At 48.9% G+C, this 18,315-nt stretch overlaps 1 protein-coding gene across 3 annotated transcripts in view; it reads right to left on the bottom strand.

Annotated features, from left to right (window-relative positions):
• Positions 1–3,110: 3,110 nt before the first annotated feature.
• Tmprss13 (transmembrane protease, serine 13) overlaps positions 3,111–18,315 on the bottom strand; it is a 28,594-nt gene continuing 13,389 nt past the window's right edge. For 2 of the 3 annotated variants that reach the window (XM_006510132.4, NM_001013373.2), the window contains 10 exons: positions 18,103–18,225; positions 17,015–17,144; positions 14,506–14,598; positions 13,603–13,646; positions 12,274–12,436; positions 11,285–11,457; positions 7,432–7,530; positions 5,636–5,778; positions 5,314–5,466; positions 3,111–4,700 (listed from right to left, as the gene is read on the bottom strand). In XM_006510132.4, coding sequence (XP_006510195.1) covers positions 4,674–4,700; positions 5,314–5,466; positions 5,636–5,778; positions 7,432–7,530; positions 11,285–11,457; positions 12,274–12,436; positions 13,603–13,646; positions 14,506–14,598; positions 17,015–17,144; positions 18,103–18,225 — 1,148 coding nt within the window. In that variant the 3' untranslated portion in view covers positions 3,111–4,673. Of the gene's footprint in view, positions 4,701–5,313; positions 5,467–5,635; positions 5,779–5,800; positions 6,159–7,431; positions 7,531–11,284; positions 11,458–12,273; positions 12,437–13,602; positions 13,647–14,505; positions 14,599–17,014; positions 17,145–18,102; positions 18,226–18,315 lie in introns of those variants that run through there. The other variant, XM_011242445.3, reaches the window with a different exon arrangement.

Raw genomic sequence — 18,315 nt, 5'->3', positions numbered from 1 at the left:
TTCTTCCATGTGACAAAGGGAACAGGTGAAGTTCACTTGCTGTTTTGTGGCTTAGAGAGATGGCCAGCTGGATAGCCACCCACCCTAGGTAATAGTATCTATTCCTGAAAGAGCAGTTCACTGCTTAGAAAACTTATACAGAGAAATGGTAAGTTTACTAGAACTTAAAGATTGGGTCACATGACCACTCTTCTTTGTTTGCTGAAGGGATATAGTGACAAACGAACTAGATAGTCTCTTTGTGTCTCTTGTTTTTGTCTACCATCCCATTTAATTCTACAGCACGCAGGAGAGATACACACACTTTGCTTATGAGGAAATAGAGGGATTGGCTTGCTGGGATCACATAGTTAAGCAAGTGGTGAAGCTGGAATTTGCATCTCCAGGTACTCTGGGTCCAACCTCTACAACAGTGTAATTAGAAAGCACAGGTGTGGCTGACTCTTGGAGACTCTGGATTGTGTAGGGAAGGCATCCTGTGATGTCTACACTCCGTCTCCTATTCGGAGGAGTTGAGCTGTCGAGGATCAAAGACCAGGCCAGACCTTTATCTTTCTGGGAGGCCTGTTTTAAACAAAGCTTTGTTCCTGGGTGGTCCAGGACTGATCATCTATCTGTACATGGCCCTCCTAGGTTTCTGGGCAGCTGTGCGGCAAGACCAGGATGTTGTTTACTTCCTGGGCTGAGCCACAGTTTTTCCAAATGACAGGAGGTGAGGTCCCTTGCAGAGGAAATAGAGAATGAATGGTATGTGCCTTTTACAGACCTTGACCCAGATCAAGAAGACAAAGACTGAATGACAGCTTGTTGTAGTGTGACAGGGCTTCTTAGACACCGTGCACTTGGGAGCAGGGCCTCTTCTGACTCTGGATGCCCTTCTCCAAGGTTCTGGAAATTGCCAAGTCTAAGCTTCTCATCACGTCCAAGGGTTTCCACCCAGCTGTCCCTGGGGTGTTTTTCCCTTCCTCCTATCCTGGAAAGATACACAGAGCCAGGCCCTACTGAGGTCTCAGGTTAGAGGGGCTTCACCTGGGGTTGGGAGTAGGCTAGGTGCGGAGTGTAGGGGGAAAGCTTCCACAGCCACAGATTCACAGTGCAGCTCTGGCCCTTGAGAGCCTGTGTTTTGGGAGGTGCACTTCCTTGTTTCCTTGTTTACAAAGCTGGAATGGTTACCACGTGCTTTGTGGGATTACAGGTTTACAGGAATAATGGATGTCAGGTGCTTTGCTCAGTGTCTGACACAGGCAGATACTGAATTGCTGTCCCTGTCCTCCTCATTGTCATTGCTGGGAGCATTCGTGCATCTCCTCCAGTTCTCCCAATTGCATCAGAACAAAGGAGAGCAATTATGAGAAACAATGGCCCCCGGGAAGCTAATCAAACCCCAGAGGCAGCCAGATCCCCAGCCAAGCTGCAAGTGGCTCCTCTCCACAGAGTTCACCAACCCTGTTCCCTGCAGTTCCCGGGGCTCTCATTTGCATCCCTGAGAAACTCCTCAGAAACTGACCAGGCTGGCCTCGAACTCAGAAATCCACCTGCTTCTGCCTCCCAAGTTCTGGGATTAAAGGCATGCGCCACCACTGCCCAGCCCCCGCCACCTCTTTTATGTAAGATTTTTAGCCTCTATGGGTGTCCTGGGCTGAAGAAATATATTTTCTGTTTCCTTTGTGGTGCTTGATTATTTTTTCCTGTACGATCCCCATGCCTTTCCCTACTTGCCTATCAGCTTACAATCTGAAGTCCGACATACCCTGCAAAGAGTTGGTTATGTGGAGAAAGATGCACAGTAGTGGCCAAAGTCTTGTTACTCAGCCCCAGTTTTGGCTTTTCTTAAAGTGAACGGAGATATGTGTAGCTGTCCTCTAAAGTGAGTATGTACTGCCTCAAAGGCTGTCATTCCTGGCCCCAAGGCCTCTCAGCGACACTGTGGTAGGCTCACAGGGATCGCCTCTGAGCCAGGCAGTTAAGAAATGGGTGTGTCTTCTACCTGGTTTCCTTTGCACCAAAAGCAGACAAGAGGGCCGTGACAGTCACACAATGGAAAGACCTAGGTCCTGGAAAGCCCACGTGAGAGAAAGCCTCCAGCTGAGGGAGCACCCCAGGGACCTTTTAATGGATGAGAACCACACTCCATTGGAGAGATACGCACACTTTGCTTATGGAAAAAAAAAAAAAAAAAAAAAAAAAGGAATCCAGTAGCCACAGCCCCTGCCATCCTTATGCCTTCTTGAGCAGATGAAGCAAGAAAAGAGTCAGAGGAAGGATCACCTGGGCATCGATGAGAGATGCAAATGACATAGATGTAGCATCGGCCAGGCACATGCAGACCTGGAAAATGCTGGCTGTGGCAACAGGGATGCTCAAATGTGGCAGTGGTGCTGGACAGCCATTAGTGGAGACATATCTGTTACAGCTAGTGTAGTAATGCTGGTTCAGCAGTGGTGAACACCATTAATCCCAGCAGAGACAGATCGATCACTGAGTTCAAGGCCAGCCTGGTCTACAGAGCTAGTTCCAGGACAGCCAGGGCTACAGGGAGAAACCCTGTCTCGAAAAATAAACAACAGCAAAAGTTAGGGAGAAGCATGGAGGAGTAGATCTTGTAGAAAAGGCCACCGACGCATCCCTCTTGTAAAGAACTAGGTCATCACTGGGGCTTATAAGCACCCTTCTTGCTGAGATAACAAAGGCAGAGGCAGAGGACGAGGGGAAACGTCTGACCCTAGAGTGCCTGCCCCATGCCACATCTACTTTAGGAATGTTCACTTCCTCTTTAAAACTCACTTCAAACTTCTCCTCTCTGGATGAGGCCGGTGGCTCATATGTCCATGTTCCAAGTGTGGTACCCACACTTAAGCATCCCTTCCATCACAAAGACTAGAGAGTGCTGTACTGCTTGTGGATTGTCTGGACTTAGCATCAGTACCTGGCACCACTGAGCTCTGCTCTCATTGGGGAAGGAATCAAAGAACAGATGTGCAAATGGGTGAGCAGAAGCCAAAGATGAGAAAGTCAAGAAGAATCATGTCCAAGATGCCTGGGCACTGGGGCAGAGTGCAGGCCATCTTGATGTTTCTACCTACGTCATCAATGAAGCACCCAACAACTTCTTTGTGCCACACGATTTTATTATGGAAGCTCATTGCTGGGATCTTCTGCACACATGGATGCTGCCCGCCTCCTTCCCAGCCTTGAAGAGATTCCCTTGTGTCTCAGCCCTGTCTGATGCTGCCCAACCACTCCAGTGACCTCCAGCTTGCCTGAGCTGTCCTGAGCTGGTCTGATCTCCTTGAACTTGCCTCCGAGACTCAGTATCACAGAAGTCTGGTAGGCCCAAGGAAGGCTGAAGAGAGTGGAGCTGAGTAACAACAGGTAACCAAGAGAAAAGGCCCAGGGAAGACCAGGAGAATGGCCAACTGAGGCCACTCACAAGGGCTGTTTAGAAGTTCTGAGGACAGGTCTTGCATTCTCTTCATGGCCTTTTAAGTCAGTACAAAGTCAAAAGATGAAGGATGACAGAAGCAGACTTCATTGTCAGCCCTTGGGTGTAAACGATGCTGTATGTGTGGACTTCCTCAGAGGTCCCAGGAGGCGAACCAGGGCAGCACACACATCTTTATTTCTTCTGGCTGGCTATAGTCCTTGGAGGCTAGACCAGTATGCACTGGATTTTTCTGTCAACCCAAAGGAGGGTTTTCTTCCCTGAGTATTTCAAAGGTCCCTAGTCTCTCCACTGACCTGGAGGTGTCTGTCCTGAGGATTTCATCAAGGCACTTCACCTGATTTCATGAAGCCAGTAATATATCACAGGATGCTTCAGTGGTATAATATATTATAGGATGCTGCAACTCCCATGGGTCCCTTGGAGTTCATGAAGTAATTCATGTAAAAAAAAAAAAAAAAAAAAAAAAAACCTCCCAAGGTCCCTAGGATTTTTGGAGACGCCTTAAAGTTACATCTATTTCTATATTTTAAATATAAAAATAAAATTCATCCCAACAGCTTGTGACCAAAGGCACAGCAAGCCTGAGTCACAGTCATTACCTAGAGATGGGCAGCTACAGCAGAGCCCAGCTCTGGAGCCCACAGCAGCTGCAAGTGACAGAGAGGGCCGGATGCTTGCTCACAGATGGTAAAGGTTTTCCACGGAGGACAGATGGTCCGGGCACCGACAAGACAGCCCCTGACAAAACTTGCTGCTGTCCCAGCACAGCAATGGTGTTACTGGCTGTTGGGTGTCTGACCAATCCTGGCTGGCCTTCAAGTCAGAGTCAGAAGAGCGACAACTGCTGTTGTCATGTTCCAAGTCCTGCCCAGGCTCATTTTTGGCTCCACCTTCACACTTATGGACTCGTAGGAACACACCTGGTGCCCAAACTCTTAACTCCAGATCTCCAGCCTGGGATTCTGAGAAGAGCTGAGTTTTCCTGTTTTCTGAAGAATTTATAATAGTAACATACCACACCACACACACACACACACACACACACACACACACACACACACACACACGATGCAAACACATACACACCACATACACACTCTCCCAGAGACAGCAGACAGCAGAGGTGGAAGAAACAAAGGTGCCTGGTGGTCACTGGTCCAGATGCTGCAAATGGCCCATCCCTGTGCCCAGGATCTTCATAGCAGTCAGCAACGTGAGGAGGACATGGTTAAGATTTCCGGAATCGTACCTCACTCTGAGGAAGAGACCAGAAAACAGGGTAAGCGTGAAACACAGAAACTCAAGGACTAGAGAGACCAGGGCTTCCCGTACAGTCCAGCTGAATGCTAGTTAGCATCTTCTCTGAGAGAGAGGGAGTGCACTCCGAGGCTTATGGCAGGGCGGTCTGATGCAGTTTCCCTCTGACTCCTGTATCATCTTGCCCACAGAGAGAGGGAGGGTTGGCCTCAGCACTGGGCTTTACAGTTGTAGGCTGGAGAACAGTAAGGAAGCAGGGTTGAGCTGAGCTGAGCCAGCAGAGCAGATCCATCATTTCCTGAGGGGCAACTTTCATGCCATGGAAGGCAACCTCCTAGCACACTCTAGTGGTCATTTTGGATACCTTTGGGTATCACTAGGAGAGGAGAACTATATTGGTGTTGACAACATACCAAGGTTCACCCTTCTACAACACTGCCAGCTCTTTTCCAAGGGAGCAAAAGGAGGGAAAACTGACACCTTGGACTGATCGATCCCATGACTGACATCTAGTCCTGTCTTGGACATCCTCAAATGCACATAGCTCAGATGGTCTTTGTCTGAACACCCTCCACCCTCCTCCAGGTTCTATCCCTGAGCTGAGCGCTCACCTCCATCTTTCTGTAAATCCAGGGAAGTACTTCTGTCACTTTGGTGTACACACCAGGCTTGTTTTTCTGGCCACAGCCTGTGCCCCAGCTGGTGACACCTGCCAGGTACCAGCGATTGTTCTGCTCACAGACGAGAGGTCCTCCACTGTCTCCCTGCAAGGAAGAGCCAGAGGGTGAGTCGGTCTGGTGCAAAAGGGAGGGGGATGGGTCCAAGTCAGGAAAGAGCGGCTCTCTACTCTCTGACCTCCATATTGATCCTACCACTCCAACTTCTCCCACCTCCAGGGTCATGAGACCTGAGCCCCACCCACAAGGACCTCACCTGGCAGGAGTCCCTCCCTCCTCGTAGATCCCCGGCACACATCATCCTTGGGGTAAGGTAGCTGTCATAGACCAAGTAGTCATTGCACTTCTTGAAGTCAATGAGGTTGACCTGAACCTCTCGGAGGAAGGGAGATGTCTTCTCTTCAGTGAGGTGAACGTGAGGAGAAAGGATAGGAAGCCAATGAGATTGTGAAAGGCTTCACACCCATCAGCCGCACCCCCAGGACCCAGACCCTAGCCTCCTGGGAGTAGAGGGCACCGCATTTGTGTCCAAACCCAAACATGGTGGGACACGCACCCTCACACCAGACACAACTCCCTGACCGTAGCAGAGACCTGCTCCCATGGTAACTCACAAGCCTATGGTTTGTGTGAATTGCCAACTGGACAGGACCTAGAATCAATCACCTGGGAAAGAAGCCTCAGGAAATGCCTGTGTGGGATTTTCCTGGTTAGGTAAACTGAGGTAGGAAGCTCCATCCTTAATATGGGCAGTGCCACTTCATGGGCTAGGTCCTAGACTGAACAAAAAGGGAGAGGGAGCCAGGTAGCAATAATTATCTCACTCTGCTTCCTGACTGCAGTGCAGTATGAGGAGCCGCCCATGCCACTGCTGCTGTGACATCCTGCCACGAGGCACCGTGTCCTGTGAGCCAGTAAGCCCTTCCTTCCTTCAGCTATTCCGTCAGGTATTTTGTGGCAGCAATACGCAGAGTAACTCACATGCCAACTTTGCACACACATCTACATTCAAAGTGCCATCTCTTTATGCCATTTGTTTTCAGATCCCTAAAGATTTTAGGGCATGCCTTCACCTCTCATTTGTATTTATAGAAACATAGGACGGAAGAAACTATTTGCCCCACTCTGGTCCCTAATCTGTGAAACAGGCAAGATCAGAAGGCTGTGTTCAGACCAGTCAGCTTTCCACCATAGGAAGCCAAAGAATAGTGACTGCTGTAATGACCAGGCTAGCCAGGCCACAGTGTCCCTCTGAGGGACACAGATAGTCATCTACAGCAGACCCCAGACAAGGTACTCAGACTGAGTGAGGCCTTAGGACATCTTGTTTTGGGACAGGTGAAAAAAGGGTCCCATCCAGGCCTCCTGGTGCAGGCCTGTGATCTCAGCTGCCCTGGAGGCTAAGGCAGAGGGATCGGTTCAAGGCAAGCCTAGGCTGCAAAATGAGTTTAACGTCAGCCGGGGTAACCTACTGAGACCTTGCCCCAAAATAATATGTGAAGAAACACCTGAACATGAGCAAGAGGCTCTGGGCTCAGGACCCAGTATGCAAGGAAGTCCTTATGTAAACCACAAACAAACATGCTCTCGCCCAGTCAGTACAGAGCCCACTGCTCCTCTACTGTTACAGCCTTGGGTTCCACCTTCCTTCTAGATGAGATTAAGTTACTATGTGGGTTACTATGTGGGTGCTGAGAACTAAGCCTAGGTCCTCTGGAAGAGTAGCAAGTGTTCTTAACCACTGAGTCAGCCATCTCCCCAGTTTCTTTTATAGCCTCTTAATGAAATGACCCACCTAATTAGCTGTAGGGTTTCCTGGCAGTCTTTCCTAGATGTTATCATGTGGACTGTGCTGATATAAACATAGGTGTTCATGTTCCTATATTAACTATGAGTCTATACACCCAAACTTTCACCCAGACTAGCCTTCATCTGCATACCACACTTATATACGCACACACATGCACACACACACACACACACACACACACACACACACACACACACACACAGAGAGAGAAAGAGAGAGAGTCTTGCATCTCTGCCTCTCACCATCTGTCTCCTTGGTTTTGCCAAAGCCCGTGATCCAACAGGTCTCATTGAGGCCGAAGGTCTGACCATGCATGGGGAGGCAGGCAGGGTGGATGTGAGCTGCAACAAGACATTGTCAGAGAAGAAGCAAGATTGGGGTTTAGGGTAGAGGGACAAATGGGGCAAAGCAACTGCATCCTTGCTCCCTCAGCAGCCCCGAGTCCCCCAAGGCTTTGTAATGACCAGATATGCAAGTCAGTCATTTCATCTGAACCTTTCAGCAATCAGTGGGCCATGTTGTATGCTACCTGATCCAGGAGGGCACCTGTTGGCCGGCCACCCCTGTCTAAACATTCATCTGACATGAAATGAGTAAACCTCTGGGCAGGAAGAGCACATACCTAAAGACTGAGACCACAAACCCCTGCTAACTTGCTCCCATGCGGGCTTTATCTATCAAGTGTTATTGCGTATTGCTTCATACGCTCCCTTGGCATGGGATCCCCTAAGATGGTCTGTACTACTGACCACTCAGCTCCAAAGTCCAGAAGGAGAACATCCACTGACAGACTTTTGCAGCACTCTCAGTTATTATTATGTTCATTACTGCGTGCTGCGCCTATTTCTCGGCCTGACCCAGGCCGGAGGATCAGTGAACATTGAAGGATGGAACCAAGGAAGGAGGGAAGAATTCAGGTGGTGATTGTTAGCTTCAAATGTCAACTTGCCATAACGTGGCATCCCTTGGGAAGAGAATCTCAGTTGAGGAATTATCTAGATCAGGTTGGCCCGTGGGCGCGCGCGTGCATGTGCGTGTGCGTGTGCATGTGTGTGTGTGTGTATCTTGATTGTTAATTGATGGAGAAGAAGATCCAGCCCATTGAAACCTGCACCATTTCATAGGCTGGGCCCTGGGCTGTTTAAGAGGGGAGGAAACCAGCTGAGTGCTTAGTGGCAAGCGAAGACGCATTTATTCTCTCTGGCCTTGACTGTGGATGTGCTGTGTCTTGCTGCTCGACTCTCTGAAAGGATAGACCCCAGCCTGGAATCGCAAGACGAACAAACCCTAACCCTATGTTGCTTTTGGTTAGGGTCCTTTAACACAGCAACACAAATGAGACTAGAACACATTAAATTCTTCTTTCCCAAATTGGGGCTTAAATGCTGGTATCTATCTATACCTTTTGTCTGCCAGGGAATAAACACACAGAGACAAGTAAAGGAAAGTGTAATATTGATTATTAACAAAAAAATCAAATTATGACTTCTTCTTTATACTCATTGTTTAAAAAATCCTATACTCATTGTTAAAAACAAAACAAAACAAAAAACAAAACATCCTTTAGCTGCAGATTCCTCTTGTCTGGAGAGGAGTTTAAAGTATTGAGTTTTCACAGAAAATACTGTAGTTCAAGAAAATCCTGCCCTGATCTGTAAACCAAAAATCTGAGTTTATGGTCTGACCCTAAGGCTACATAAATCCAAACCGTGGTTCTTAGATGAAAGATCTGCTTCATGCCCCAGAACACCCACACCAGGAGAGGAACTTGGCAAAACTCAGATGTTTTAGCCAAATGGTTTTAGAGTTGGTTGTACAAGGTTGAGAAGGCCTGCTCAGGTTCATCATGGTTCGTATGAGTTGCAGGAGAAAAGGTTGGTTGATATATATCTCCCCCCGCCCCACCCCTACCCCCACTGCCTGCTTAGTTCTAGGCTCTGAAGCTGAGCCTGCGTGTGGCCATAGAGAAGCAGTTCAGAGACATCTTCACGTCAGAGCTCTGCCCAAGGCTCCTCCTCCTCACCCTGCTCTGATAAACCAGCTGTCCTAATTGAGTGGCAAACACTGCTTCCCTAGTGAACATTGAAGAAATACCCATTCACAGGCTCAAGGCCCCAGGATGTCTGGACCAATCAGAGTTCTCCAACAATTCTGAGAAACCTGGTCCTCCAAAGGCGAGAAGGTGCCTGTTTCCCTTCCAAGAGCCTTATGGTAGTCAACCTGGCTCTACTCTTCAGGCTTTTTTCCAAGTCTCTTTAACCTGTCTTTATGGGTCTCTTTAAAGATTTTAATTTTTAATTACATGTATGGCTGTGTACGCAAGAGTACAGGTGCCTATGAAGGCCAAAAGAGGGTGCCAGTTCCCATGGATCTGGAGTGAAAGGTAGTGTGAGCTGATGGACTCAGTCCTGGATGGAGATTGGGTCCTCGGATAGAGCAGCATGTGCTCTTAGGCACTGGGTCATCTGCCCTGTCCCATCAGTTCTTCTAGACTTCACCTTAGCTATCCTCTGCACTGCCCACCAACCTACCACGTCTGACTGCCTTGTCAGCTCCTTCTGATCCCCTAACATGACATCATTGGTCCCTCTGGAGGTGTTGGTGCTCACTTCCCATTTGTTTTCTATTTGCCATTGGCTGTGTAGTAGACACACAGTAAGAAGTAATCAAATGAGTTAGCGAATGAATGAATGATTGAATGAATGAATGAAGCCTTCTTTGGCATTAAGTGTCCCCAGTGATCTGAGCACCTCTGTTATCTTTCTGTCACATAGCCTCATTTGGACCTTTCACCCCCACGTTGGACATTTAAACCTATGCTCAACTCAAGCTCTTCACTGCAATGTAAGCCTTTAGCTAGCCCAGAACCAGGGAGAAGAATCTTGCTTCGAAATCAGACCAACCAACCATGTAGGAGCCTATCACTCAACGTTAACTCAGTTAACATGTCTCTCTAAAACTCTACTTCCCCATATGTTAAATGGAGCGCTTAGGCTCTGCTCCTCTGGGCCAGTTGGGCAGGATGCACAGAAACGTACATATCAAATATCCCCTAATACAATTGTGGCTTAGGTGTAAAATGCCCCATACAAACCCATGTGTTTGAATGCTTGGTCCCAGCTTGCTGGAACTGCTTTGGGAAGTTGTGGAACCATTAGGAGGTGGTCTTTCCTGGAGGAAGTAGGTCTCAGGAGGTGGACCTAAAGGTTTATAGCCCATCCCCATTTCCTGCTCTCACTTGGATATGAGGAAGTGGCTGCACACTCCAGCTAACGTGAAATTACCTACCACTGTGCTTCTGCACGATGATGGGCTGTATCCCTTCAAGCTTAGACCCAAAATAAAGCCTCCGACCTTAAAGTACTTTTACTAGTGTTCTGTCACTACAGGGGCACTGGCTGGTAGATCTCAAGTGCATAGTTACTAACAGTGAGTCAATTCTATCTGCTTATATTTATTAAGACTAGTATACAAACCCTAGCCCTGTGGCCAATTTGGAATATGAGATGTGTCATTTGGGGAACATGTATTTCAAATCTTGGGCCTAAGTTTCCCCAGTTATTGTTTTCCTTCTTCCCTTATATATTCTCTTGCGTGTGTGTGTGTGTGTGTGTGTGTGTGTGTGTGTGTGTGTGTGTGTGATGCGCACTCATATACAGACATGCACACACAGACATGCATGAGTGCTGCCACCCATGCAAATGTATAGAGGTAAAAAGATTCATGTCAAGTTGTCTTTCCTCAACCACTTCTATGCCTTGTGCTTTTGAGACACAGAACTAGAAGCTTTGGCTGGCCATCAAACGCTGGCACCCTCTCGTCTCTGCTCCCTAGTGTTGACATCACAGGCACATGCTAGCATACACTGCTTTTCACTTGGGCTCTGGAATCTAAACTCAAGTCCTCATTCTTGTTCAGCCATCACTTTCCCACTGAGCCATCTCCCCAGACTCCAGCTTTCCTACCTGTAAAACAAATACATTCCATGTAATGATCTCTTCTTTAGCTCTGGCTATAATGGTACCCTGGGTCCCTAAGCTGGGTAAACAGGGGCTGCCAAGTCAAGGGTGCTGGGAAGCAGGGACATTCGCTTACCTGACAGGGTCAGGGGCTTGGACAGCCTGATGAGGGCAATGTCATAGTCATCCTGTTCATCTGTGTAGTTGCCGTTGATGATGATCTGGGAGATAGAGGCAGCCTCGGGCAGCTGGTGCAAGTTGCTGGTGCCTGCATACACCTTCCACCCCTCCAGCAGCTTCTCCCGGGTCCTACAAGAGCCATAGGGTATTGTCTAGTTATATACCTGGCAGAATTCATTGACTGCATCTGCTACCCATGACGAGGGTGGGGGGGGGGTGCAAAGCAGGAGTGCCAGCCTGGAGACAGGAGGATGGAGAAAATGGCCTCTGGAGGACTCCTCTATCTTATGAAGCCCAAAACCATCCCTCAATCTCCTCAAAATTGTTCTGAACTGGCCTGTACCTTAGAGTGTGAAAAAGCATTGGAATTAGCAATTTCTATGTGTGTAATTCACCCCGCTACCTCATCTGCATGCCACTAAGTATGGAGGCTTGGCAGTGGGACAGATGCTATCAGCTAGGGAGATTTAGATAGGACAAGATAATGAAAATTCTTTACTCAAGGAGCCAGTGTCCACAAGGTCTGTGCTGTGCTTCCCCAAAGGCTGCTAGAAACTCTTAGGAGCCACCTGTACCACACCCTCATGCTGTCCCCGTCCCTCAGGTCTTGAGTCAGCATCCCTGATTGTCAGACTCTTCTGCTGTTAGCTCTGCAGCTGTGGTTGCAGGAGGTGGCAATGAGCCTGGAGTTTCCTTTCATCTGCTCTCCAGGGAAAGGATCCAAAGGTCTTCTTCCAGCCTGCCTTCCTTTTTCTCGGGACCTTGTTTTTCATCCTTGGCCTAAGCTCTGAACCAAACTGGCATTCACACTTAGTCTTTTGAGCAGTAGCTGAGTTGCCTGACCCTGGGGAACTCAGCTTAGTTATAGACTAGAGTGTCTATAAGCCCTTCCTAGTGGCTCCAAGTCCCCAACAGCATCTTACCAAGGAACCCTCAGGCACTTACACAAAGAAACAGTGGGCAGCGGTGAGCACCCACTGGGCATCGATGAGTGTGCCCCCACAGATGTGGGTGGTGCCGAAGTGCAGGCTAACTTGCCAGGGCCACTTGCTCTCCGAGGTCAGAGCCCCTCCCACGATCCGCCCGGTCATAGCTCTCAAACCACAGTCTGGGAGAAAATGGAGAGGACAGAACATGTCATATGCTTCTTTTAGAGCCTCTCCTGCTCTTCTCGAGCTCCGGGCAGGCAACTGAAGGTCACCCTTTGTCCAAAGAGTCTAATGTGGCACACCTATTCCCTGTCCAAGCAGAAGTAGTACAAGGTGGTCTTAGCCTTCTGGAGGTGTCTAGTGAAGTCTGACCCCAGGCAGCTTCCACCTTGTTCCCTTTCTTTCTTTCTTTCTTTCTTTCTTTCTTTCTTTCTTTCTTTCTTTCTTTCTTTCTTTCTTTCTTCCTTCCTTCCTTCCTTCCTTCCTTCCTTCCTTCCTTCTCTCTTTTTCTTCCTTCCTTCCTTTCTTTCTTTCTTTCTTTCTTTCTTTCTTTCTTTCTTTCTTTCTTTCTTTCTTTCTTTCTTTCATCTGGCAAATGCTCACTCCATGTCCAGTGCTTCAGCGTGGAGTTTGGCTTGGTTAAGAGGGTGAATCCCAGGACTGTCATCAAGGGCTCAGAAAAGCAAAAGATGCTATCACAACCCTGAACTGGTAAGCACTAGTCTGGCAGTCTCTCATTTCAAAATGAAGGAGAAATAAATAGATTTCCTATGATGCATAGCTGGGCTTGCACAGGGAACAAGTCTCGAATGAGTCAAGCCCAGGGCGGGGAGGGGCAGCCTGCTGAGTGAGCTCAGGTATGGGGCTTTTCTGCTTGCAGAGGAGAGAGGGTGGCACACCATCTGAGCAGTGGGCACTACAGCCACAACAGTGGGACAGCCTGCACCCTGGCTTCACCACCAAGAACATAAACCTTGTGGGGTCACTCACAGTTAGGGCTTAGGGGCCAACTCCAAGGTCAGGTGTCAGCTCCCCACCTGCCTGGTTTCTGATCTTAGGCAAGGCACAGTGCCCAGTAATGGCTATTGCCTTGCAGGGCTCTGAATCAGTAACTCCTGCCCTGTCTGTACAGACGCTGATGCAGTATCCTCCATGGGCAAGCATTCAAGTGAATGTTGACACAAAACTATCAGCTAGCCCACACCTGCTGTCCTCACTCAGTTTCCAGCAAAGGTTTAGGAGACTCATATGACTCCCTGGGAATGACAGGTAACAGGACTGAGCTCCTTAGACAGCATCTCATCCCACCCCCATAGACCACACTCCAAAAAGAGAAACAGCTTACGGGAACACTGGAGGGAGACATACCGCCGGGAAGGACATTGCGACCTGCAGTATGGAACACAAAGGGTGAGAAAGAAGGTCAGCAGCTGCCTCCTTTTTCTGACTGGTATCTGCTCAGACCCTGTCCCATTTCCACCTTTAACAATAGCAGCAAGCCGGACATCTCCCAGTAGGATGATGGTCTTCCTTACAGAGATTTCTCCAGGAAGGTGGATGTGGGTTAACTATCCCCATAATAATCCCCATCTCTCCCAGTTTTCATCTGGTGAACCACACACACCCGCTAGTTCCCTGTTCTTGGAACCCAAGCAGGCCTTCATGGTCCCAGCTCTTTCCACAACTTAGCAGATCCTAATGAGGCTCTTCTATAGCCTCATGCTCCTCACTGTGGCATGCAGAGGGCCGAGCCCAAAGCAGGCGCTGAGGGATCATCTCTTAACTGGAGGCTTGCTTCGCCCCTCATCCTCAAGTTAGGAAAGCAAGGCTGGAGGACTACAGTGCAAAGATGGCAAGAAGGGCCGAGGCTTCCTCAGATGGACCTCCTGGGCCCTCACCACTAGTACCCATCAGTCCCCTGTTCCTGTCCCCAGGGATGCATCTTCCCTCTCTAAGTCCGCCATGCAGAACCTTTTAATCCAAACACCTAGCTCTCTGGAACCTCAAGGTTTCTTAGTTGCTTTTAGCGATTAGGAGGCGGGATCACTTCCAGCCTTGGGGGTGATCTCTGCACCAGATCTCAGACAAGAGCTTTTAAGCCCAAGCTGTCCATAGTGCTCCTGGCATTGCAAGGGAGCCTTGGAGTCTGGGTGCTGGGAAAGCAAGAGAGAGGGGCTCCCCGACTCTAAGCACCCCCCACCGGTCCCTCAGTCCTCTGTTTGCACACAGTCGGGTTGTTGCACTGCACCTATAGAGGCTTTCCTGGATGGTGGTGTTGTATTCGGAGAGTAAGAAGCTGCTGGTGATGTCCCTGTGGGCTACCTCAGTTGTTCGGTAAGCGCTGCAGAGAAGAGGGAAGAATTAATAGCCTGCAGGCAGTTAGACCCCAGCCCTTCAGTGGCGTTAGAGCCACACGGCTCTTTAGACAGAGGCAGACTAGAGTGGCCTGTGTGGTGGCCACTCCTGTGTAGCTTTCAAAGTCCAGTTCCAACACATGTTCTGCCCCTGCCCCTACCAGCCCTACAACTGGCTCAGTAGCTCTCCAGTATGGTGTTGGTCTGGCCACATCACCAGTACCTGGTGAGAAAGGCACATTCTTGGCTCCACCTCAGACTTTTAGAAACAGCTCTGAGAGCCGCCCAGCCTATGTTTAACAGCCCCAGGCAGTTCTGATGCATCGTTGACTTTGAGAGCACCCATCTAACCCTTTATATCTGAGGGCTGGTTTTTATGTCAACTGACACTAGCGAGAGCCAATTGGAAAGAACTCTGAATTGAGAAAAATGGCCCCATATTTCCTATAATTGGCCTATAGGCAAGTCTGTAGGGCATTTGCTTCCATAATGATTGATCTGGGAGAGCCAGGCTCAGTATGAGTGGCGCCATCCCTGGGCAGATGGGACCAAGTTATATAAAAAACCATGCTGATGAGAAGTGTTCTTCTATGCCTCTGCCTTCAGTTCCAGGCTCTGGGTACCTGCCCTGGTTTTCTTCAGTCACAGAGTATGACCATGTAAGCTAGAAGAAACTCCTTCTTCCCCAAATGAGTTTTGGTCATGGTGTTTTATCACAGCAATAGAAATAGCAACTAAGACACTATCCACAACTAAGCAACTAAGACACTGTGACCCACAGTTCAGTGGCAAGACCTATTGAGCACCAATGTGCATGTTCCAGGTCCCCCCAAGAGTGACCCAATATATATGATGGTAACTCTCAGAGGAGCGCCCCTCTGAATCACCTTGGGCATTTGCTAAATAAGTTCTCAGACCTAATCCTAGAGATTCTGGTTGGTAAGGGACATTTTCACAAGCACCCCGTGACTCTGGTATGTGCTATTCAGTGCCTGAAACTTATGTACACTTCTAGAGCATGCTATATCCTTCTGTGAACTGGGCCTCTGAAAATGCAGTCCCTGTAAGCAAGCACAAGTTAGGAATCCTCTCCATGCTGTCCCAACAGAGCCTCACTCCTACTCTCGGTATGGAATTGCTGGGATAAGCCCTTCCCACATCACACTAGAGGGTCTTGTTCTTTTGTGCCTATGTGTCACATGGTCTCCTAGAAGTTCTGAAGAGGGAGCCTCCTTGCAAAAATGGCATTCAAAGAGAATCTTAGGGGTCTCAGAATCACCGGGTGGCTCTGAGACAAAGACCCCCTAAATCCCCACCCTGCACCCCCACCCCCACTCCCACCCACCATGCCCCAGCCCTCCACCCCTGTCTTCAGTCTGGATCAGTCAGTCCCTCCTTTCCCCATCAGGGACTGAGGTGGCAGCGGAGAACTAGTTCTAAGTTCTACGCTCCAACCCTGTCTTTCTAGATGTTTCTTCTAAGGGTAGCCCACAACCTCACACTCATTCATTCATTTGTCTCTAAAAGTCTCAGCTTAAGAACTCAGAAAAAGGGCTGAGGCTGTAGCTCAGCTTGGAAGATCTTGCCACAAAAGCACAAGGACCCATGTGAAAAGGCAGGCACGGGGGCATGCTCATAACCCCAGCACTGTGAAGTAGAGACAAGCAGATCCCTGGGGCTCCATAGGCAGCCAGACTAGCTTACCTCACAAGCTTCAGGCCAATAAGAACTCTCTCTTAAAAAAATAAATAAATAGGATGGCTGATTCCTGAGAAATACCTGAGCTTGACTCTCTGGCTACCACATGGATGCACATACATATGGTGTAACCAGACACACACCTCAGACCAAGATACACAACAGTGAGTGGAGGTGCCTACCTGTCTTCAGGAGGGAGGAACCTTCAAGTAGGAAGGTTCCCTCACTTCCTGCTTCACTCACCAACCCTGGTTTCTTGGTGTAAAACTTTTAAAGCCAAAGCTTCATAGAGCTTGGCCAACCCCCACCCCGTTCCTATCTTGTTTCTTATTCAGTGAGCTCCATGAAGCAAGTTGCTTCACAACTGCTATGGGCTTTGCAGATCTGGGCTCCTGGTGCTCACAGGGTCATCTCAGTGTGGCGATGGCCGTGAGGGTGCTTTCACAGAAAGAGCAGAGGGAGAATAATACTATCACAGCTCCCAGACACTCAGTGGATCCCAGGCCACTGCTTTTTCAATGACTCATGGGTGTCCTGAGTTGGTAGAATCAGAAGAGTCCTACAGGGTTCCTCCTTTTCTCTTTCCCATCTGCCTTTCTTCCTCCTTCCCTTTTACCTTCCTTCCCTTCCTCCCTCCCTTCTTTCTCTAACGTTCTGAGACAGATTCTGTGTAGCTCACGCTGAACCGATTAATTCTTTGTTCACCTGTCAAATCCCAGCTGCTGGCAGGTCCTCTTGGAGTCAGTGTCGTTCCAGCTGCTGCTGCAGACAGGAAGCCACTCGCCAGAAGACCCAGAGTAGACTTTCAGGAGGGACTTGTCCCAGTCGAACCTGACTGCAGAACAGAAGAGGGCAGAGAAGGGTCTCAGCAGAGGCTTCAAGCTCTTGGGGATGAGTTATGGGTGGCTCTGGGAGAGATGTGGGGAAGCTGCCTAAGCAGTGATGGCGGGAGGGCCGAGGCCTTCAGCAAACACAGAGCTGAAGCAAAGGGGTTATGGCTGGGCAGCTGTCCATCCAGGGGGACTCAGGGGGCCTTTTCTGGGAGAGAAACAAGCATCTCACCCTGAGGGAATGACATGCTGAAAGGAGAAGGTGCTAAGGAGCCATGATCTGAGTGTGTGCTCGTAGGACAGGCTTGGCCACAGATAGGTGCAGTCGTGGACAAGGGCATATGTATTATCAATGAAGAGGTAAAAGGATAGACAGCCGCACCCCTCAGCCAAGGCATTGAAACCACACAAGCACAACCTCAGAGAGCTCAACAGGTCTCTGAGATCATCTAGGACATTAAGAAACTACAGAGGTCACAAGTCAGGGGTCACCTGCTGACTAAGGAGGAAGGGGGTCCAGAGCACCCTCAGTCTGTCTATCTCCAGTCAGATATTCTGTTTGCCTCTGTCTTACAATTCCAGTTTTTCTATAAGAATCACCAATCTTGCCCAGTGCATTCATTTTAAAAATTAGAAGTCAGAAGCCCTAAGAATCGGGTCATTTATCCATGTCACACGACACCCCAAATCAAGTTCCAAATCCTTGTCTGCTGTAATTCAAACCAAGATCTTCTGATACTTACCCATTGCCTCTGTCTGAGCCATTACATGCCACAATATAGTGTGTTGTAGCCAGAGTCCACATGTGTGTACACACACATATACACACATATACACAGATACACATACATACAAACACATATACACACATACACATATACACACACAGCACAAACACGCATACACACACATACACACACGTATGCGCACACACATGGGCTTCCCCACACCCAGCCTTCTTACCACAGCCCAGCTCATCGCTCTTCATTTTGCAGTCCACCACTCCATCACAGCGAACTGCGTGGATAGGGCAACTCTCCAGTGGCTCTTTGTACTTGATCCCTGTGTGGCCTCTCCAGAAGTAGACTAGAAAAACAAAATCAACAAAAACAAGCAGACAGCTGGTTATCACCAGCACTGGAGGGACAGGATACTCAGCAGCCCAAGGCCCTGGGG

This window comes from Mus musculus, chromosome 9 (genome assembly GCF_000001635.26).
Source record: "Mus musculus strain C57BL/6J chromosome 9, GRCm38.p6 C57BL/6J".
Lineage (NCBI taxonomy): Eukaryota > Metazoa > Chordata > Mammalia > Rodentia > Muridae > Mus > Mus musculus.
The sequence above is the reverse complement of the archived record's forward strand: the minus strand, read 5'-3'. Positions and strand labels throughout refer to the sequence as shown.